Raw genomic sequence first — 24,573 nt, forward strand, 5'->3', positions numbered from 1 at the left:
TGACATCCGCAGGTATGAGACCTTCCTCAGCCGACAGAGTTAAGCCCCCCGGGTCCCTAGTGCACACCATAGCCAGAAACGAGGGGTCACAGGATAGATTAGGGAGGATCCTTTCTAAATTTCTTTCTTTGCCTGTTATTCAACCGTGGGTTCCTCCCCCTTTTATCTGATAGTTCCTAGGCAGCATCTCTTCCCTTTATTTCTCCAGGTCATTCCCACTTACTATTATAAGAAGACAAACAGGAAGAATTTTAATGTACATATAGTACAGATGCAGATTCTCTCATCCTCAAAAGCTACTGGCTGACTCAAATAAGGTCAGAGATAGCAAAATGCCAAGAAATGAAAAGGTAAAAGGAAGTTGTAGCTTAGCTGATGTAGACAGTTGGTGATGCCTGGCAATCAGATTTTAATAAAAGGGGATCCAAAGAAGATTAATCCATGCAGAACATCATAGGTTCTTCTAGGATGAGAATGCTCCTAGGTTCAGATATTGGATGCAATATTTAGGTTATTGTTAGCTATGAAGTAAGTGATTAGAGCCATTACCATAAAAAGGACAAGGGATGCTAGGCGTATGAAGATAGATTAAAAAGAAAGGCAGAATAAGGCAGGATACCTAGGACAGAACAGGGTTAAACAAACCTCATTTTATCAATTAGCATTATTCTAATGATTAATGAATTTCCTTTGAAGAGCTAAAGCAATAAAGAGAAATTCTAGGTTCCCCTAGCGGCCTATTCAAACAATCTGTAGTTAATATAGAATAGTTGGAAGTAATACAGAATTACTTTAAGTCCTATGAAAGGTCTCATTGTATTTTAATTTTGTGATGGTTTATTAATAGATGCAAGTAAATATTTGATGCTACAGCAGTCAGAGTGCAGAAGTAGGTAGATTATTGCACTGATTAATATAATGGCCTTGTGCTTCTGCTATTACACAAAGCTAAGCTTTCTGTACAGATGGTCCTTGACTTATGATCACAATTGGGACCAGAATGTCAGTTAAGCAATGCAGTCATTAAGTGAATGTGCCTGATTTTACAACCTTTTTTGCCATGGTTGTTAAGTGAATCAGGCTTTCTCCATTCATTTTGCTTGTTTGAACCCTGCTGGGAAGGTTGCAAAGCACAATCACATGACTCTGGGATGCAGCAACTGTCACAAATATATGCTGGTTGACAACTGCAAGGGATTCTGCAAGGGTTATAAGTGTGAGGACCAGTTGTAGGTCATTTTTATCAGCACAGTTTTAACTTTGAATGATTGTTAAACTAATGGTTATAAATCAAGGATTACCTCAGTAAGATTAGACCATTGATAAAGCAGTGTGCAAGTCTTATGTTTATGAAAGCACTGAATTAGTACTTGGATTACACAAACCACTAGGCAATTAGATAATTGCTTTAAAAATGTAAAATTGGCTCCTCCTGGATAAGGTGCAAAAAATTTGAATTACCTTTGACAATTGAGTAAAATGTCTTGTTTTCCAGTTATCTTGAAATGGCAATTTTCCCTTGATTTGAAATCAAATTTTGATACAGCATATTTGGAATATAAAAAATAACTTGGGAGTAATTTATGGGAGTCCATAACTTTTCCCCACAATAGTATGAAAAAGATTTGTGGTATATACCTAACTTGCAACAGTGGAGAACCTACAAATGCCAATCTATGTATGGATCATTTTTCCCTTGAAGGTTATTATATTGTCCATGCATAAATCAGGATGCATTTTGAATGGGTTTTATACAAATCTATGCTGTATATCAGCAGAATCAATAAATTATTTCTCTTGTAGTATTTGGCCATCTGCTCTGTTCTTGACCTGAAAGTGCAGCCCTATTCTATGGATTAGGAACTCTAATTCTTTAACATGTGATCAAGTGGATTATAGACAGTATGATCACCATAATATGAGAAACATTTCAAAGGGAATATACAGGTAGCTTTTCCCCAATGTTAGGCCACCGCTCACCAGGCAAGTTGTATCAGATTAAAAACAACTCAAGATGTGTGTGTGTGTGTGTGTGTGTGTGTGTGTGTGTGTGTGTGTGTGCATGTTCACACACGCTTTGAGTCAATGTTGACTCCTGGCAACTGCCTGGACAAGTTCCGGTAGTTTTCTTGCAAAGTTTTTCAGAAGTGGTTTGTCATTGTCTGCTTCTTGAGAGAAGAATTGGCTTAAAATCACCCAGCTTGCTTTAACAAGACTAGGCAGCACTAGAACTCATGTCCTCCCAGTTTCTAGCCTGAAGCCTTAATCACTACACCAAATTGGCTCTCCAGCAATATAAAAGTTTTTATTAATGTGTTAAATAGGCAAGAAACAAAGGAGGAAGTAATTGCAGTCTTGTATTAAAAAAAGACTTATCCCTAATTTTATTAATGTGCTCATTGTATAGATATCGTGTTTTTGCATGAAAAAGGCAAGAGGCAAGGACAATGACACAGGTCATAAACTCCTCTGAATATTAAAAAAATATTTACCTTCACATTTTATATTTATTATTCCTGGATTAAGCATGGGAAAGGAATAGACTTCAATGGGGGAAAGATGTTACTAACATAATGTGTGCCTAAACAGCTTGCTCTCCATTGCATGCATAATAAAAAGGAGATAGTAGGATGCTTATTGTGCATAGGAAGATTCCTCCCCAGTCACAGAAATTCCAAGATTACAATCATACTTAAATGAGAAGCAAAGAATTAGATTTTACTGATGACATCTTACCCATTCATTTTCAAGGGAGGACCCAATAACTTAAGATGACATCTGGTACAATTGGCTGTGCTCCAATATCCCATATATTGGAATAGAATTTTATAGCTTGATCATACTAAGCATATGTGACCTAAACCATGCTTCTTACTTACAACCTTACAACCAATAAGTAAAAGACATAATCACCTAACACACAAATGGTCTGCAATAGCATTCATTGTTTGCATCACAGATGTTGATAGTTTAGTTCCAATCACCCAGAATTAGCCAATTTAACTTTTACTGCTAGAAGACTGAGCCAAGATAAATAGCTAATTTTTGTATGACATTTGAAAAGACCCTGTCCCTTATATCATATGTATACTAAAATGCACACAATGGTCCTCCATCAATTTATTCTCAAAACAACACTGTAAAATGGGATTTAGTGACTCAGCCCAATGGTCAGAGGGATTTTAACATGCATTTCCATTGTTTTAATGTAATACAGTACTCTATATGCTTCTCTATATTAGAATTGTTTGTATTTAATCCTCCTACATTAAAGCTGCTCTCTTTGCATTTGTGGGTGGACCAGATCTTCGAACAAAAGGTGTCAAAACAAGCAAGTCTATGCTGAACTTTCTCAGGAAAAGCAGTTTATTTTTTTAGATCTTTGCAAGAGAGCTGCTACTAGATAATCATTTTAACCATATTTTTGTGTTTTAGTTGTAAAGGTTACTGTATTTTCATTATGTTGGTATTTTATGGTTTAGTATAAACCATTGAAACGGAGATGAGCACCGGCCCCTAGAGTCGGAAACGACTAGCACACATGTGTGGGGGAACCTTTACCTTACCTTTACCTATAAACCATTGTAACATAACAGTAGTTAACAGTAGAAACATGCAGTAATTAGTACATTTCCTGCCCTTTCTGCATCTGAGAGACATAAAAAAGCTGAGCATTATACAGAGGCAGAACTTACATTTTGGTGGCAGCTCTGTCCTGATTATAACATGGAAGAGCATGATCTTCACATCTTGGGCAGCAGTTCCTCTTTCTTATTGCACATAAGAAAGCACATATTCTTCTGATACATGCAGAAGAGCAATTTCTGATATAAGTGATGCAACTACCTAGCAGTAGCAAACTAACATCACAGTTGCTATTCAGAGAACTTTCATTTGTCCATAAACAGCAGTGAGATTATATTCAATTTGATTTAATCCTAGATTATCTTTGGCATGACTTGCAGTTGGAGTTCTGAAACAACAGACGTATTGTGCTCCTAAATAATAAAAAAGTGAGTATCCTGAAGTATAACTGTATCAAAATAAAATAGGAAACTTTACTTGGCAGTACTCATTCTTACTTCTAGTGAGGAGACAGGAAAATCAAAAGGGAAAAGTGCTGGGCTGGACATGCAATTCCATATAGTTATTGATCTCATCTTCCTGATATCTTCTTAATATCAGCTCATAATGCCCACAATCTTTCTACTGTTTTAGCATATTTGTGTGGGTGTTCTTGCCACTGTTGAGATCTAACTAAAAAATGGACCCACAACAATCACATCCAGCTAATCAATGCTATCTGAAATAGAAATAATAGAAAGCAAGCCAGCTCATGGCCAATAAGAAGTGCTCTAAAAATGTTTTTCGATATGCGTGGTCTAAATTCTTGTAAGCATCAAATCTTAATATTTTTGGCTAGGCTAACAGATGAATTTAACACTTGCCAGCTTTCTACACGTATTTTGTGTTGCCTTATATTTGGTTTAGACTAAATGATTGGTTATTAAGCAAGGACTACCTCTAGACTTTTGTATCTAATTAGTAAGAAATAATTCAGAGATTGAATAGGGAAATTCTAAATGTGAAGTATTACTATTCTCCTGAAATACAAACTAATGCATAAACTATTTGCAATAGTTCTTCGTAATTGTTTGATTTTAGTAACAGCACAGTTAAATATTTCTTCCCATTGCCCAGAATACATCCATTGTTATCTCTGACTCTTAACCCATTCCATGTACAAGTAATGCTTATGACTGGTCGCTTAATGCCTGTTCAAAGCTATGACAGAATTGAAAAAAAGTTACAACCCATACTGTTGTGATTCAGGGTCAGCCTGTGGGTCCGGCAGCCGGGTCGGATGACTCGGATGACTCAGACGAGGGGGAGGAGGAGGGTGTTGAAGACGAACTTGCTGATGATGGCTTGGAGGCTTCGCAGAGCCCCCAGCCAGGGCCCTCTTACTTGGTGGAGACTCAGCTGCGCGAGCCCGACAGTGCGGATGATGATGACCCACAGCTGGCCCTGTTCAAGGACGCCCGACGCAGGAGGCAGTCAAGCAGGAGCAAGCAGAGAAAGGCTGTGGGACTTCTCGGAAGGAGGCACAGGGAGGCCACGCCCTGAACTCTAATAAAGGGAGTGTTTGGGGAAGGGCTGGTTGCTGAAAGCAACCGCTCCGTTTGAGGATCAAAGCTCCGGTATCTTGTTTCATGTTTTGTTGTTTGTTTGTGTAATAAACTTGGCAGACGTTTTCCAGCCTCAGACGCTTTCCAGCCTCTGCCGTTTGTACAGGGGTTGCCTTTCTGCAAGGCCGGTAGCAGGTTGGTACAGAACACATACTCAGAGTTACAACTGCCATATTACCCTCACCATTTTATGATTGCATTTTGAGCAGTTGGCAACTGGCTCGCATTTATAACTAGTTGCAGTGTCCTATGGGCATGTGATCACATTTTGCAATGTTTTTTGTTATTCTCTAGCAAAAAACACTGGATAGCTGGATTCGGATTTTATGTACATGATTTGCTTAATGAACATTATAAAAATGGTTGTAAAATCAAGAGGTCATGGGACCACTGAACTAATGACCTCAATGAACTATGACCAAAATTCTGGCTCAATTGTGATTGTAAGTTGAACACTGCCTATATAGATTCACACATTGTCTTAAGCCAGTCTATTTTCTTCTCATACAACACATTCTGCATTCACTCTTCTTTGCTGTGCTTGTAAAATAAAGTTATTAATTGAACATTAATACATGCCTGAGGCAGTTCTTCCATGCTGCTTGTTTTTCTTCGAGCGAATGATACTGCACTGTTTATAAGTTTTGAGTTTGAGTTGAACTACTTACTTGTTACTCAAAACGAGACATCTCCCATATATCCAAACTAAAAATGCATAAATGTGATGTTTACATGTTTAAATGCTACTTCATATAATTTGTTCTGGTTTTTCAAGTATATTTATGCAAAAATCAGAAAGTGATATTGTTCACAAACATATTTATTAGGGTCCTGCACAATATTTTTTGATACAAACATCATGTGGCAGGTGCATACAGTTTTAAAAAGTTGTGGATCAAGAGACCCACAAAGGGAATTTTCATTTGTGTAAAGTGTATCTGGCAATTAACACTGTAGATTACATTTAAGATTATTCATTTTTATAGCTGCAGCACAACAAGGTATGTATTTTAAAATACAGCAAAAAGACTCTAGTCCTTTAGCAATGTTTCAGATGCATAAAGGCTAGCTGAAAGAACTGGATTAAAGAAAGCAGCACAGACCATCTGGCAGAAAAAAAAATGTTCCAAATTTTCATTTTACCATCTGGGAACTTTTTTCTCAGAGCATTTAGAAACCTAATAATTCACTACTTTTGGCTAAAACGTTTCTGCAAAAATTCCTCCTGTTTTTATCAGAATTCATTTAAAGTTACAACCAACCATCCTGTTTTGCACTGTGCTGGTTTCAGAATTTATAAACATAAATTTATTGAAAATGATTGGGAGGGTTCTAGAATGTATTGGCTTGGTGGTTATATGGACACATATATGGTGCAAAACTTTCAATGCTTATTTTTATGAATTCTGTAGTCTCAAATCTGAACATATTACTTACCAATTTCTGTTCTTTACCACAGAACTGGCTGTGCATAACTGGCTAGTGAGACAAAATTCTTGGACAAAGCATTACACCGTTATCAGTATCATAATAATGACTCACCTTTGATGGCCATATAGTTTTCAAAAGATAGAATCTGACAGTTCTGAAATCTCAAGATAAAAGGTCTTTTGGTGGCTTCCAGCACTGAATAAATTCTATAGCTATGAATCATCATCAACCAGTCATGTGGAAATGAGGAAAAAGGAATAATAAATAATTGCAGACTGAGTATTATTAAAAGCAGCTGTTTCAGGGCCCTCCTATAGTTTGCATTATTCTACACATGCTTAGTTATAATTCAGCACAAGATGAATTTTTGGTAGTAGAGCTAAGCAATTCAATTGTCTTTCAGTTTTCTGAAATGATCCATGTAAAAATCATTTTGTCTGGCCATTGTAACTATGAACAAGTAGGAAAATCTGTTTGAGTTGAAAGTACTTCTCTCCAATGTTTTATGTAATCAATCAATACAAACAAGCTCAGCAACATGCACCATTTAATCTAATCTTTATTCTAAGGCTCACTTCATGATCTTGTTTTAAACAAAGCACTTTATTGAACATGAACAATGAGCATTGCTCTTCTTTTAAACATTAAAAAGGAGAATGTGAAACATCACCTTCACAGGCCGGACTGGCTTTTCATCTATTTTTTTCAGGGAAAGGAGAGGTACTGTAAAAATACATCCCATACAAGAATGCAACTTTATTCTAGCGTAAACACAGAAAGGGCTGATATAGATCAAGACTGCTGAAGGGAAAGCTTAAATCTTATTATTTGGACTTTTTTAAAAAATAAAACTCATTAAGGAAAATATTGAGCCTAGTTCTCTTATAGTCACATCAGCAGATTTCAGCATTGTGCTTTGATTAAAAAGAGCAATAAAAGACTTTCCTAAAAAGAATCTTCCTTCATTACTTGACTTCCACCAGAAAGCAATCTATTTATGTGCTCATGAACCTACTTGATTAATACCTATTAATTCTGGTGCATCTCTAGCACAAAATGAAGTTCTCTGGAGGCTCTACTGGTCTTTAGCACATTTCCTTTGTTTAGGACAGGGGTCCTCAAACTTGGGCCTTTTATGACTTGTGGACTTCAACTCCCAGAATTCTTCAGCCAGCCTGAGGAATTCTGGGAGTTGAAGTCCACAAGTCATAAAAGGGCCAAGTTTTAAGACCCCTGGTCTAGGATAACAAAACGTTTATCTTTTCTCATTCCAGGAGCTGGATGTTACTGTGTCCCATCTTGAAAAGGAGGAAGAGATTTTATATGGCCCTATCCTATTATAAAACAATGGGATAGTGCCATATAAAATGAATATGTAATGTACTATATAATCAACCAAGGTGTCTATTTGTAGGAAGCATCAATTCTGTCAACCACTCCCAAGAAAAGATGTAGCTGTCTTAAAGTGTTACAGGTCTTCATGCTGTTATACACTCAAAATATCTTTTGTAGACAGAATTTGAAAGGCTACGCGTAGATTCTGTTTTCTTACATTGGCACAAAGGCTGAAGATATTTAGAGCAAGTAGAACATTCACTCAATGAACCAATGCTTTGCTTCATTCAATACAATGAAGAAAGAAAGCATTATATTTTGGAAAGTAGCATTATAAAAGCCTGTATTTGGTCTTTTTGTATATTGATTTCTAAGAGAACCTAATATGACATATTGTCTATATAACCAGAATAAAACTGAACTTGTAAGATAGGCATGTTTTATTTGTAAACTATTCATGTGTTTTCCTTTTAAAAAAAGCAAGGAAAATGCAGAAAACATTAATAGGAGAGAGAGAGTGAGAGAGAGAGAGAGAGTGAGAGAGAGGACATTTATGCATTTGTAACCAATACTATTTTTTAATTAGAGCAAATACAGTTATGAAAACTGTACATTATCCATTTTGGTTTCCAGAAATTATAAATAAAGCAGCTCATTAGATAAAAGAGTTCATTCACAGCAAGAAATTTTAAATAGACAAAGTGACATATCATTTAAATACATTGGCAGGATTATAAGCTGTCCAAAATGTAGTGTACAATATTACAACCAACTATAAATTACCTTTTATGTAAAATACAGCAATGCACATTTTAGAAAAATACTAACATTTTTTATTGGAGCTTTACTCTTAAAAAAGCTTATAAATCATATTTATAAACAGAAACAACATGTTTAATTTATAAATTTTAAAAAGCTATACTTTTTGGGTTTTTAAATACACATGTAATATTGTGTTACAAAATTAACATAATCAACAACTTAATTGGGACCTGTTGTAGATAAGCATGTTTACATAAGGCTTGTTAAAATTTAATGTCTTGATTCTCAATTAAGAAATATTTTTCTAAAGTAAACTATCTTTTCCTTCTTTAAAAAAAAGCATATAGCTGTTACATTTCATTTGCTGCCTTTTGTGTTCTTCTCATTTCCATACTGGTTAAAATTCAAGACTGTCAACCCATTTCTGCAAAAAATGCCACTATACTATTTTCTTGCACTAAGCAGCTGCAATTTTTGAGAATTATTCCAAACCATTTCAGTTAGAATGGGATGCCTTTTGTGATAACAAATGTAATTATGAGAAACCTTTCTACTAAACCATGCAAATAATAGTATTAGTAATAATAATCATTAATAATAATATACAATAGGATTAAATATCTATTGAAAAGCATAATTTCTAAGAGCTTTAAAATAAATGAAAACCCAAGTTTTACACCTTTTATTTCAAATTAAAATGCTGACTTTCCAAATGGTCACACCGTGTACAATTTTCTGATAAATAAATAAGCATGCTCCTTTACTACATTTATTTCAGTGGGGAGCGTAAAACATGGATCACATCATCTAAACCATAGGTCTGCAACCCGCGGCTCTAGAGCCGCAGGCGGCTCTTTCAGCCATCTCCTGTGGTTCCCAGTCCTCTGTCATGTGCAGTCCAAAAAAAAAGTGGGATTAAAAAAGTTCAACCAATCAATTCAAATATGCAGGGTAGGTGCATATCTCGCCTTGGCTCGACTCTTCACGCAAACCCTGTTCTGCACATGTGCGCATGTACACGCATGCGCACACATTTTTTGCGGCTCCCAGTTTTTCCTTTTGTGAGGGAACCGGTTCCGAGTGGCTCTTTCACTGTTTCAGGTTGCTGACCCCTGGTCTAAACAAAGGACTGTACATCAAATTGACACAAAGAATCAAATTAAAACTTGAGGCTTAAGTTTTGAGTGGCTGAGGTAAGATGACAGACTTTGTTTAGCAACATTAAAGGCATCAAGCTGATAGTCATTGTTAAAGATTTAAATGATCTACCTGAATGTATTCAACATAAAAATGTTATGTATGATAAGCTGAATTAACAGGTTTCACCAGGCAAGGCTTTAATCCTAGCAGAATTTGAACTCAACTGGGCAGTTTCACATTGCTGACTGACTAGCAAAACGCTTTTCTGCTTTGCTCATTCAGCATGCTGCTATAGCTTGATAAACCCTACAGCATTTTAAATAATTCTACTTGCTGGTATCACCGGGAAGATATAAACTATGGCTTAAATTTCATCATCATGAATTGCCTGCTAATCCTGAAAAAAATGACTTTTCTATTTTACTTTTTAAAATAAATATTATATCGAAATAGATCTTGCCAGAAAATATTACACTGTGCTTATAGCACAGGCTTATTTGTTTTCTCCAATACAGATTAAAAACCAGTGAAGTTTTCCAGGCTGGTCAACATTATTATATTACTGCTGTACAAAGGCTTTAAATAAATAGCAAGTGAGCAGAAATCATGCATAAGCAAATGAAATGCAATCTCCCAGAAAATGGCAAAGATTTTAAAAGCAGCAGGTAATGGAATAAGACTGGTGAGTGATGCTGCTAACTATTTCTTCTAATGAGATAGGAGTGAATACTGGAATCTCTTCCACAGCAACAGAATCCTCTGACCACATTCCTCTGGCAGTCACTTTCCCATCTCCCCCACCAAAAACATCAGACAGCAAAATAGTAAGGCAGCTGTTCGGTTCCATCAACAAAAGTGCAGCTCTGTACATTTCCAGTTTAGTTACACTCTCTGTTCAAACAGATGGAGTAACCAACATACTTTATTTGTTGGAGTGCTTCAGAAAGCTGGTGTGTATGATGATGATCTTTCCCCCCAACAGTGGCTGCTTGCTTCAGCTTTCAGTGGACCTCAAAAGCCCTTGGGCTGAATTTTCCAAGTTTCCACATTTCTCGTGTCCCATCCTAATTCCATGCCTCCTTCCCTGTGTCTGAACATGACTCGTGCCATTAAAAAGGCTGATGACACAACTGCTGAGAACTGTGGGCTTACGCCACTAGTTGTCATGACTTCACTGAAGGATCAAAACAGTTATATCATTAAGTAACTATGTTGAATCACATTAAGGCATAGCCAAAATTACATTGGGGAGACATGAAAGTTTAAAAATCATTTTATCATTTTAAAATGGAAAAATATTGGGGAAGGGAAGAATTTCTGTGTGGGAACTACAAGAGCATTCTTACCTTTCTTAATTCCAATCAAGTTAGGAAATGGACAAAAAGAATGGCTAAGCCAATATTCAAGAGCATTACCAAGACAATCATGATTGAATTAGGACCCTAAAAATGAAAAAAAAAGATGTGATTATACTTGCAAAGTAAAGAAATTGCTTCAAATTATCTCATGATAACAGAATTAAAGCACTCATTGTGGATTTTGCTTGTTTAAAAATTCACATTATATTTATTTTCTGAGATGTCGAGATAGCTATAATCTCTTTGTTAAATGGAAATAAAGTAAATAACCATGATACTGTCATCTGGATTAATTTTTTTCTTTGACAAAATCAGGAAATGCTGTGAAAAGAATCAATAGCTCTATACCTTCAAATAGTTTAAATTGCAGATGTAATAAAGGTATGATTTCCAAATGCTTTTATGTCTATTAACATCAAACTATTAACTACAAATATTAAAACAAAAGATTTTGGAGAAGGCACATATAATAGCTAAACGCTGCCCTTCTCAACTCTTTCAATAAAATAGTCCAATTTTCCCCAGTGTGTTCCCAACCAAATGTGTTGAACTTCATCTTCATAATCCTTATTCAGCAACACATTCAGATGGCATCAGATAGGGAAGGCACCTGTATCCAACAAACTAAGATGTTAATGAGAGCCTAAAAAGAAAGAAAAGGGGCGAAAAGCATACTTATATACATCACATTTTAACATTCTGCGATTCTGCAAGTGGACAGGCACAAAAAAGTAACTTACATCCCTCTGAAGAGAAAGAAAATTCAGGTGTGTTATCTAAAGGACCTGAATTCCTTCACAATACTGACATTTACTCTAACATAGAGTTGTATTCAGAACAGAACAGAATAACAAAGTTGGAAAGGACCTTGGAGATCTTCTAGTCCAACCCCTTATTCAGGTAGGAAACCCTATACCATTTCAGACAAATGGTAGTCTAATCTCTTCTTTAAAAATTCCAGTGTTGGAGCATTCACAACTTTTGGAGGCAAGTTCTTCCACTGATTAATTGTTCTGTCAGGAAATTTCTCCTTAGTTCTAAGTTGCTTCTCTCTTTGATTAGTTTCCATCTACTGCTTCATGTTCTGCCCTCAGGTGTTTGGAGAATAGCTTGACTCACTCTTCTTTGTGGCAGCCCCTGATATATTGGAACACTGCTATCGTGTCACCCCTAGTCATTCTTCTCATTAAACTAGACATACCAATTCCAGCAACTGTTCCTTGTATGTTTTAGCTTCCAGTCCCCTAATCATCTTTGTTGCTCTTCTCTGTGCTCTTTCTAGAGTCTCAACATCTTATTACTGGATGCAGTATTCTAAATGTGGCCTTACCAAGGCATTATAAAGTGGCATTAACACTTCACACAATCTTGATTCTATCTTGATCTATCCCTCTGTTAATACAGCCTAGAACTATGTTAGCTTTTTGGGCACCTGCAGCACACTGCTGGCTCATATTTAAGTGATTGCCCACTAGGATTCTGAGATCCCTCTTACAGTTACTACTATTGAGCTAGGTACTACTTGTACTATACCTGTGCATTAGGGTTTTTTTGCCTAAATGTGGAACGTTACTTTTTTCACCACTGAATTTCATTTTGTTAGATAGCACCCAATGTTGAAATCTGTCAAGATCCTTCTGTATCATAAGTCTATCTTCTGAAGTGTTGGCTATTCCTGCCAGCATAATGTCATCTGCAAATGTGATGAGTTCCCCATCTACCCCCTCATCCAAATCATTGATGAAGATGCTGAAGAATACTGGGCCTAAAACAGAGCCTTGGGGCATCCCAATGCATACTTCCCTCCATGTAGATGCAGTTCTATTGAGGAATACTTGTTGAGTGCAGTTGGTCAGCCAGTTATGAATCCATCTGGTGGTGATGCTGTCTAACACATATTTTTCTATCTTATATAGTAGACTGTGGTCTACTTTATCAAATGCCTTACTGAAGTCCAAGTAAATTATATCCACATCATTCCTCTGGTCCACTAATTTTGTCACTTTGTCAAAGAATGCAATAAGTTTTGTCTGGCATGATCTGTTTTTGACAAATCCACGTTGGCTTTTGGTTATGACTTTATTTGCCTCTAGGTATTCACTGATTCGTTGCTTATTTTTCCCAGAATCTTCCCAGGTATGAAGTCAGTCAGGCTGATAGGTCTGTAGTTTTCTAGATCTAGCCCCCCCTTTTTTTGAAGATGGAACTACATCAGCTCTTTTACAATCCTTTGGTAGTTCCCCAGTGCTGTATCTTTGAAAGATTTAGTTCAGTGGTTCTGAGATCATGTCTATTCTGAAGAGCTTATGTTACAAATACAATGTAGTTTCATTACAATTAACAGAAATAGCTCCAAAGGACAAAGTATCATCTAACTTTCATTTCTGTTTTTCTTTTAGTTGTTGTTGTTTTAACCATTTAGTTGTGTCTGATTCTTGGTGACTTTATAGGCAAATGCTCTCATGCTACCCTGTCAAGCACAGCTTCTTTCAATTGTTGATGTTCAACTTTGTATCAGATTTTATGTTATCAATGCAGAATGTTCTTTGCTTGCCCTTCTTCTTGTTCCACTAGTACTGGCATCATTGCCTTTTCCAACAAATTTGCACACATGACATGGCCAAAGTAAATCAGACATAGTATTATGAGTTTAGCTTCTAGTGATGTGTGTGGTTTTATACGATTTAAGACCACTCTGTTAAGTTACTCTGGCTATCCATGGTAGATGCAATAATTTACGCCAGCACCACAGTTCAAACGCGTCAATTCTTTGATCAGCCATTCTTAGTGTCTATCTCTCATACCCATACATCATTATACGGAAGGCTATTGCTTTAACTAGCCTGTTTTTTGTATTTGTATCTCTGCTTTTCCAGATCTTATTCATGTTAACCATTTCATTGTTATGAAATACTCCCATGCTATTCATAAAGGTAGCTGATACTGGCACGGACATCTCCATAGCAAGTACCAAACCTCTTTGAAGAATGATATTTCATAATATGGTTCATTTAGGAGAGTACTTGTTATTGATTACTGTTACTTGGTTATGGAGCTTTTAGTGTTACAGGTAGTCCTTAACTTACAGCAGTTCATTTAGTGACCATTCAATTTTACAAAGGCATTGAAAAAAGTGACTTATGACAGTTTTTCGCATTTATGACTGTTGTAGCATCTCCATAGTCAAGTCATCAAAAATCAGATTCTGGGCAATTGGCTCATATTTATGATGGTTGCAGTGTCCCAGTGTGATGCCATCTTTTGTGACCTTCTGACAAGCAAAGTCAATGGGGAAGGCAGATTTACTTACTTTACCAATATTTACTAACTTAATAATTGCAATTATTCATTTAACAGTTATGTGAGAAAAAAGATCACAAAATAGGGCAAACACTTAACAACTGTCTCATTTAGCAACAGAAATGTTGGGGTCAGTTGTGGTTGTACACTGAGAACTTGCCTTATGTTATTATAAATATTTTATTGGTATATTTTACTGTGGGTAGTTTACTGTTATTTCTACATTACACTATGGGTATTTAAGTATGTTTTATAAGCTGCCATAGGTCTAACTGGATTTTGCAAAATAAAAAACATTCTCTATGGCATTGGCCATGATATCTGCAATACATGCTTCAGCCTCAACTCAGCATTAACCCTGACCCCTCTCGAGGGAATACAAAATCAATAGACAATTTGCAAATAGTTATTTTTTGATGCTCTCTGAATTTTGCTATTTGCTTAAGGACGTTTTATTACCCAACTAGGTAATGGCAATGTGAGTAAGTGTAGAGTATCTTGTTTGTTGATGTTACCTAGTTGGGTAATGAAACATCAACCAGCAAACAACCAAGCTCAGAGAGCACCAGGATTCAAACCTGAGCCCTAGACATTCTCTTCTACTAGCAATATTTGTCAGATTCCTAGTACATAATGTCAGTACTACTAATGATAGTAAAGGATTGATATGAGGCTCCTGAAAGTCTTGGGTGAGGCTCGTCTAAAACTTAGAACTACATTATTAAAAGAAAATTAAAAACACAGGGAGCAATACCATACATGCTTTAATGAATTTAATTGTAATTTAATTACATTTAATTAAGCTCTGGCCTTGCTAGAGCAACTTCAAATTTAGTAATTTCCTGGTTGTTTGCTTCTTTGTTTTACTCTTCCTATATTTCAAAATGTAGCCTGTGGTGAATCGCTCAAGTATGACACTTGCTTCAGAAAAGTTTGTGAGCCCTTTGATTCAGCTGAAATAGAAATATAACCACGTAAATCAAAAATAAAAATAAAAGGAATGTTTCACACTTCAGGAAGAACAGAAAAGACACTCATATAATTGGTTAAAATATTGGATGTGCTTCAAACAATAAAAAAAACTGCAAACAAAGTGCTCTATAATAAAATTCAAAGTGCAGATCAACTTGTGTCTTTTAGAACATTAACAGTATGACTCCAGAATGCTTTAGGGTGAAGCACCATAAATAAGGGCTTAGTGATCAGCCATGGCTTAAAATAGAAAAAGGCAAAATTAGTCTCTGCTTTCACTGACTGATTGGAACAGGTGTTTATAAAGAAGCTATAATAGAAAAGATTTATTCATGCCTGGAGAATTGTCCTTGTATAACAGTACAAAAGAGAAAAATGCAACATTTAACTCTTTTTTTCTAATACGTATTATGATATGTTTGCTGGAAGGAACTATTGTACATATTAAAAGAGGGTCAGTTAAGAAAGAATTTTCTTGCTGATTTTAGTTGCAGGTGTATTTTATGAACAGAATCTCACTATTTAGGAAGTACAACAAAGGGGAAGGGGGTAGCTCTAAAGGGCTATACTCAGCTCGTCTTTATTGATCATCATATATCTGGTCTCTGAAATACGTATATCATGCTCTCTTCTTTCAAGAAAAGTACCATTATGCAGAATGCAAAAAAGAAGTAAGAACTAGTTAAGACAAATAAATTAAAGGCATGAGAGACAAGGGAAAAAAAACTTAGGTAAAATTAGTCTATACTAACATCATCCATTCTATCTATGTAAACATAACTTCCATGACATTCATAAGCTGCTTTTCTACTTCTCACTTCTGTCTTTTTATCAATGCTATTGTCTTCCTGCTCATCTTCCGTTATGCATTTGTTCTGCAATCAGACCTCATCCATTCTCTTGATATGACCAAATCATCTCAGCATGCTGTTTCATACTGGTCATTCATTTTTGTATTCAAACTGCATTAATCCAGTACCCATTCATTCTTGATCCTATCTTTTCTGTTACTGCACCCTCAAGTATCATATTCCTACTGCATTCAACGTTTAGGTTTTATGTACAGATCTTTCACTTCTATACAGAAAAGAATTTATTCTTATACACAGCCAATTTAATTTCTTTAGGGAACAGTAATACCTCATTTTTCATCTTTATTAAACATCTTTATAAATGTAAACTATTTACTTATTTATTAAATTTATATGCTGCCCATCTCTGCCCTCCTTTTTTAACCATGTATATATAACTTGGAATTATTCACATCATTTTTCCCTCTCAAACATAATTACCCTGGTTTTGGATACATGAATTTCAGAGCCATACTCTTGTTCCATCATACTATCTAATATTTACTGAAAATCATTCAGATTCTCAGCCCACAAGCTGTAATCATCTGCATATAAAAGTACATATTCACATTCCCTACTGATGCACCTCTAAAATTATCAGAAACATTCTTTGTGCACTTATCAATAAAAATTTCAGATAACTAAGAGGGCATCACAGATAGTTTTATCAGTGATTGCTCATTGTTGAACTATTTGCTAAACACTTCATTTACCTTTCATTATTTACTGTTCTTTCTATATTCATTAATCAGTTTTCTATTCCACATATGTACCTAATTTTCAATATCATGTGGATTCTCTAAATCAGCAAACACATTTTTACTACATTAATAAATTGATCTGCATTAGCAATCCAAATAAGGAATTAGCCTTGGAAAGATCTCTTCTAGTGAAATTGTGGGCTGGAAGGATTAGTTGTCTAACTTATTACACAGTTCTCTTCATTTCAAGCCTAATTAATTTTGTTTACACTCTCTCTCTCTCTCTCTCTCTCACACACACACACACACATATACACAGAGAGAGAGAGAGGGAGAGAGAGAGAGAGATAACATTTAAACTATTGTCTTTCATATTTTATCACTGGATTTTATCTCCAATACGTGGGGGGGGGGGCGGTTTTGGCATTCTTTCTGCTGAGGAATAGCACATGGGATAGATTTTACTGAAATGGTCTAGGACAGGGGTGTGAAACTCGCAACGTCACATGATGTGTCGTGACATATCGTGACTTTTTCCCCATTGTCGGCAATAGAATGGGCGCAGTTTCAGCATGACGCATTGCGAAAAATTGCAAGCAGCATTGTAAAAAAAACTGCATCAAGGAGATACTGAGTGGATATGAATTGTTGAAAATAATGTAATTGGTGTTTGTATGACAGATATGCCCATTATGTGCTAAAGACTGAACTTCTTTGTTGCTTGAAATAGGCAAAGCTATAACACTTATAGCTCAAGGTTGACTCAGCCTTCCATCCTTCCGAGGTAGGTAAAATGAGGACCCAGATTGTTGGGGGCAATAAGCTGACTTTGTAATAATGCTGCTTGGGGGGGGGGGCGCGAAAGCCCTAATAAGCAGGCATATACATAGAATGAAGGCTATTGCTAAGCACATTGATTTGTGCTTTAGATTGTAAGCCGCCCTGAGTCTTCGGAGAAGGGCGGGATATAAATGGGATTAAAAAAAAAACTTATGATCTTTTAATTTTTAAAAAAGGAGGCAAGCAGGCAAACACAAATATACAACTCTGTCTAGATCAGGGTTTTTCAACCTTTTTACAGATTGTACCACTTTTAAGACATGACAATATTTGAGTACCACCAGTGCTTATCAAGGTGTCAAAAACCTGATGATTAAAAAAGAGGGGGATTTTGGGTTTTACTGATTTGATTCATTTGTTGTTATAGAAATGGCTAGTTTATAATATGGAAAAGTAAAAAGTTGAGGTTCAGTGTTAATGCTTCCTTCTACTACAACAGAGGATGTCTGTTCTTTTTTTCTTCTCCCCCTCACCTTTCCCCCCTTTTTTCCTGTCCACTGTATCCTACTATTTGCTTTTGTATTTTTGTATTTTATTCTATAATCTATTACAAACTGTAAAAAAAAAGTAAAAAAGCACCAGTTTTAATTTCTTCGGTGGCTATTCTTTTGCTGAATCACTTTCCCTTTGCACTGACAAATATATGATGAATTTATACATGTTTATTAATATGCACCACTACCAGCTAGCTCAGGGGTCTTCAAACTTGGCACTTTTAAGACTTGTGGACTTCAACTCCCAGAATTCCTCAGCCATCACGGCTGGTTGAAGAATTCTGGGAGTTGAAGTCCACAGGTCTTAAAGTTGCTAAGTTTGTAGACCCCTGAGCTAGCTGGTCAGCCCTTCTTCCTCTCCTCTTCTTCCTCCCTGTCTTCTGAGCTCTCCTTCCACAGTGTAGTAAGAATGCACCCCCCAGTCCCTTCCCTGTACCCTTAAAGACACAGGAATCAAGCACAAAGCAAGAAAGGCTCACAAAAGCCTCCCAGAATAAAGAAATACTAAACTCTGGTGTTTTTTTTCTTTAAGCTGCCTCAGGCATGTCTCAGTTTAAACAATGTAGCAAAGGCTCCACAATTCTGAAAAGGGATAACTTTAAATTAAGCCTGTTTACCTACAAAGAAAACTTGCTAAAAGCCATAGACAGACTCAAGATAAGGGGGTAAAACTAATTACATTTGTTTAAACGAATTAAACCTACGGAAGCCAACATTTTGCTAGCCTTTGTGAAACAGACTAAAATATTCCAATAACCAAAGCACACAAACCGATCCTCTGAATTACAAAACACTGTATAAAAATCCTTATGGTAATCCATTCAAGCTGCCAGCTGAACAGAAACCCACTGGCTCCTGAAATAAACCCACTTCCTTTCCGACATGCTCATCTCCCAGCTTTTCATTTCTTTGGCTGGAGAAAATGAACCAGGGGACCTTTTCTTCCAGCAACAATTGCTTCTTTCCTGTCTCTTTTTTCTCCCTGCCTGCCGAGCTCTCCTTCCACAGCTTCTTCTCCCTCCCCTTCTCTTTCCCTGTTGTCTTTTTTTCCCTTTCCCGCCAAAACCACCTCCTTTTATATCCTCTCCTCTCCTCCCAACTTTTTCCTTCTGTTCGCTCCTGAGGCTTCTACAGAGCCCCGACAGTCCTGCAGCTCCAGCTGCCTCTCCCTCAGGCTTGGGTCACTTCGGCTCATTCCCTTCCCCCGCTACACTTTTCTAGGACAGTTGCATACCACCTGCCATGTTTCAAAGTACCACAGATGGTACGCGTACCACCGGTTGAAAAGCCCTGCTCTAGATCACCTATTTAGCAAATCATATATCTGTTTGACAGCTAGTGTATAAATATGTTTTTCACAATGCTGTTTCTCTATGAAAAAGTTCTGAGAGTAATCTTTGGTAATATATGCATATGTATGTATGTTTCTCTCTTATTAAACTACAGGTATTTTTTTTACCTTTTACAGGTAGTTCTTGACTTATGACCATGTCTGCGACAGGAAATTCATCATTAAGAGGTGTGGTTGTTAAATGAGGCATCATGTGACCACACTTGATCTTGCACCCCTTTTTGCTGAAGTCATTAAACAAGATATCATGATTTGTGACCTTTCCTGCTGGTTTCTCCATTGATGTTGCTTGTCAGAAGCTAGCAGATGATCACCAATAGTGATCACGTGATCCTGAGATGCCACAACCTAGGTAAATGTGAGCCGGTGTTCCAGTGTCCAGATCATTGAACCACTGCAACAGTTGTAAGTATGAGAACCAGTCGTAAGTAACTTTTTTCAGCACTATTATAACTTTAAATAGTTGATAAATGAATGGTTGTAAGTTGAAAGGTTTATTTTATACCTTTGAAATTTCAAAATACTCAAGCACTTCATTATGTTCCCCACTGTGTACTTGCTTATTATATTGTAATCCCTTTTTCTCCAATCTCTCATTTCTGCAAGGGAGCCCAAAAATATCCATAGGTTTCCCTTCATGCACTGTTCTGAAGTCTGCCCACAGATTTTTAAAATAATATTTTAGTCTGAGAACTGTGAAACCTATTTGAAAGCCTTTTTTCCTGGTAGTAATTTATGACTATTTAGGTCATAGTCTTTCTGAAATATCTAAACATTTTCACTTTCAATTTCTTCACTGATAACTTAGAATATTTTGATACTTAATTGAATCCATTTTCCATCTACACAATAGTTCCTCTGTCATTTGCTGTCACAAACCATAAAAGAATAATAAAGCTACCCTCAAGCTTAATGGCTGGCAAGGTGTTGTTTTTTTTCAAATGCTTCATTGATTTTTCTCCAAATATATTTTGGATGACTGAGCCAAATAGTTCATTTTTTTAATCATTCAAAATACTTTATTCCCAAACATTTCACATTTACCAAGACTTTATTTCCCTTCTTTTAGATAATGAACTTTGTGATTATGTTTCTGGTAAGATTTTCTTATTACAGCTCTACCAGTATAGATGAATATGCAGCTAACCTTGAAGAAGGAATGCTATAGTGGTTAAATTAAGATTAATTTAGCCCAGGAAGGGAAGATGAAATGAGAAAGAAATTAAAAACTGCACTGATTCTCTTTGGTATAGTAAAAGGCAGCAGGAAATTCAGGGCAGAATGTACTACAATAGAGTTACTCTGACAGTTGATTATCCAGCCTGTCTGAAGACCTCCAAGTTAGGAGATGTCACTTTAATTCTAAGTTCATATGTCAACCTTTTCCACTGACTGATATTTCATATAATCAGGAATTTCCTGATACATAGCCTGAAATTTTAATATTCCTTGAAGTTTTAGGTCACTTGTTCCGGTCTTTGGACAACAGAGAACAAGCCCATGTCCTTTTCTATATAACAGCCCTACAAATATTTGAAGGTTACAACCTATAACTTGCCATGGCCAACTCACTGCGGCCAACCTGCTGCAGGATAACTCAACAAATACAAAATTTAAATTAATTTGAATGGAACCATGGCCAATAATAATAAAATAAAGAAAGTCAATCCAAAAATGCAAAAGATACAATAATTTAGATGAAAATGTGGTCACCAATAATAAAAATGACAATCAATTAATACAGCACTGAATTATCCAGCGGTGAATTGTCCTGCAGCAAGTTGGCTGTGGCAACTTTTGCTTATAGACTAAACATCCTTTAATCATTCCTTACAGTGCTTTCAATCTAGCATACCTACCAAACTGATTTCGTTTTCCACTGAAGAGAAGTCACTATTAGCTGGATTCTTTGGTGCAGAGGATTCCGATTTCTTTAATGATTCTTTGGCATCTAACTGATTCCCAGCTCTGGTGGGACTTGGCTTCTGAGCTGATGCTGCTGGTTTAACTGCTGAAGATGATGGGTTGCTGTGGTCCTCGTCTTCCCCAATCTCATATGGATACAGTGTTGGATTAGTTTTCACATAATACCCATGGTAATGATCGTGCAACTCTCCATTCTCTTTGCTCTTGGGATTGTTGCGAGGTGACAACCTTTGATGGTGTTTGGCCATCATTTCCTCTTTCACAGCAGGTGCTTTAGAAAATACAGGTTTGTGGACTACTTGTACAATGTTTTCACTTATTAAATTCTTTTTTTCTTGAATAAGTCTGTTTTCTGGGGTGGAATTTTGTTTTCTTCCTTGTTCTGCAGGAGAAGGCTTGGCAGAGGAGGCTGAGCTATACTTATGGCTTTCTTCTGGACTCCCACGAGGTGTCGTGCCCTTTCGATAGAAATGAGGAGATTCTTTTGGTGTAGGAGGAGTTTCCTGAGCTTTTTCTTCCGGTATTTCCTTATTTTCCCCTCCTTCTTGAAATCGCTGCTTAATATAATCAGGACCTGCAATTAAAAACAAACCAACAATAACTTGAGTGAAGTGCTAAATTATTGAAGCAACAAGAAGAAACTCTATTGGATTTCTTACTGGAAATCCTCTTTTTGTTCATGTCACAAAAGATACTCAAAATGCCCACAATAAAAAAATGCAAAAATCCATAATAAGGATAATATCCTAATAATATTTTGAAATTATTTTTAGTTTCTGTTTTGTAATTATCAATTATTTTCCTTAAGAATTAAAGATTTCCACATTTTCTTATTATTGTAAGAAAAGAGAAACTTCGTTATAAGTATATTTATATTTGTGTTTTTCTTTCAATAAGGACAGCTACTGATAGTGAAATATACTTCCAAAATTATTGGTTTCCTGACCTGTGTCAGTAAAGTATACAATATTTGGAATTTTATATCACAACATCTTTCTGAACTCAAATAACTGCCCCTACATACCCATGTGAGTAAATTACATTCATTTTGTGAGAAGATGGATGGTTTCTAAATAGGATAATAAATAAATAAAATTCATACTGATACTATTTAACAAGTAAGTTCATGTATGTCAATTATTATATCAGTAAAAAAGTTAATTTTAAAAATAGTTAAACTGTGAACAATCAGAATTGTTGTAACATCATTATCAGTGGAAATTTAAATTTTCCACTATTTGAAACATGTAACTTCTGCAAAGCATTGCAGGCTGCAAGATCATTTTTCCAAAGCAGCTTCCAGAATGAAATCTCACTTATACCATTACAATTTCTTTTAATTCTTTTCACCTTGTCTCCATTCTTTTCATGCCAATATCCAATGCAGACATATGCAAAGAAGGGACTATCACTTTGCTTCTCCATGACGTTCTGCTTTTCCATACACAGCCTAAAATAGCATTAGCACTTTTGCACTTGTATCACATTTCAATTACATGGGCTGAACCTGCAGTGTTTGGCAGTTAACTTTGATAGGTGCAGGATCAGATTTCTCATCTAATGTGCTGACTCCTATCACCTCTAAATTAGTTTCACAGCATTAATTTTGATTAATTTAAGCTTCTTCCTTTCACTCAATTGCTATTTCTTTCTATTTTTCTTTTTGTTTATTAAAAGCATTAAAATTCCCAGTCTCACCTACCTTTGTATAATAAAAGCAATATTGGTGATATTATTTTGGTAGTACTAACAATCTGTCTCTGTGGTCTTTGGAGGTTTTGTAAATTTCACTGACATTTAATCATAATTTAGTTCTAATTACACCCTATGCTATGCATTTCTGCAATGGGGTGTGTACGTGTGTGTACACTCCCAGATTAGTAAGCAGCATTCCTTTATATTGAGTTTGTGTCTTTATTGAATAATTAGTGCTGAGCTATTTATCCAGTTTGTATGTCATGATCTGCATACATACTATGCAGATTGTCCTGTAACTGGCTAATTTAAAACTGGACAAGTTTGTTCTAAAAATGCACATATACTCTGTAGCGCTAACTATGATATACAAATACAGGTGGGGAAAAATGTCCAGCATTCATACATCAAACTAAAGTGCACATTTTCAGAGCAATTCTCTCTGTTCCTGAATCTATTAGTATCAATGCAACAGCAGGTTTAAAAAAGTGCAGTATTATATTGAAATATGTTTCTGGGTGTTCTCCAGATATGCTGGGCTGCCAGTCCCAGAGAAACCATCAGTATAGCCTAAAAAGTCTAACACTGTCCTGGAAGACCCTAATTAGAAAAATGCACACTATTTGTGGCAGAAGACAGAAGGAATCCAAAGTTGTAAAGAGCTGGATCTTCTCCCAGGCATCGGGCTAAGATGTAGGTTGAGCTGACAGGCTGTTAGATCTGGTGCCAGGTGTGGAAGAGTGGTTTTGTTTTTATCTCTGTTTTAACTGAGTGTTGTGAGCTGATTAGGAATCATTATAGTTCCTACCGTCTTTATCTATAGCCACAGAATATAGCCGAACCTGAGATATTTTTTTATCACCTGGCTGGTGATGCTGACTGGGAGAAATTTTAATATATATGTTAGATTTTTACTACTGCAATCTGTCAAATTCAATTTAAAGGGATTTGAAGGGACTGTACTTTCTTTTCTGGTTTAGTTTTAATTTGGGTATTATTTTATATTCTGTTTATTTTTTTCAATTTTCAGAAATAAAGAGTAAAATTTTATTTAAAAAGATACAAACCTTTGAAATTCATTAAAATGTAGCATGTGATGAAGAGATTAAAAGGTTAGCTCTTAGTTAACTGTTAGAAATTACTGGATTGAATCCAGCTAAGTCATTCTGTTGATGGAATTGCCCTTTCTCCTACATTTGAGGTCTGTTCTGGAAAAGTAGCAGCTCAG

General features: G+C 36.0%; 1 protein-coding gene across 4 annotated transcripts in view; it reads right to left on the minus strand.

Annotated features, from left to right (window-relative positions):
- Window positions 1–8,383: 8,383 nt before the first annotated feature.
- Window positions 8,384–24,573, minus strand: part of JPH1 (junctophilin 1) — a 66,779-nt gene continuing 50,589 nt past the window's right edge. For 2 of the 4 annotated variants that reach the window (XM_081326180.1, XM_081326183.1), the window contains exons 4-5: window positions 21,584–22,224; window positions 19,991–20,118 (exon numbers count right to left, since the gene is read on the minus strand). In XM_081326180.1, the coding sequence (XP_081182306.1) occupies window positions 20,035–20,118; window positions 21,584–22,224 (725 nt within the window). In that variant the 3' untranslated portion in view covers window positions 19,991–20,034. Of the gene's footprint in view, window positions 11,032–11,203; window positions 11,300–15,262; window positions 15,469–19,990; window positions 20,119–21,583; window positions 22,225–24,573 lie in introns of those variants that run through there. The other 2 variants (XM_081326181.1, XM_081326182.1) reach the window with 2 other exon arrangements.

This window comes from Vipera berus, assembly GCF_964194415.1.
Source record: "Vipera berus genome assembly, chromosome: 3".
In the NCBI taxonomy this organism is placed as follows: Eukaryota; Metazoa; Chordata; class Lepidosauria; order Squamata; family Viperidae; genus Vipera; species Vipera berus.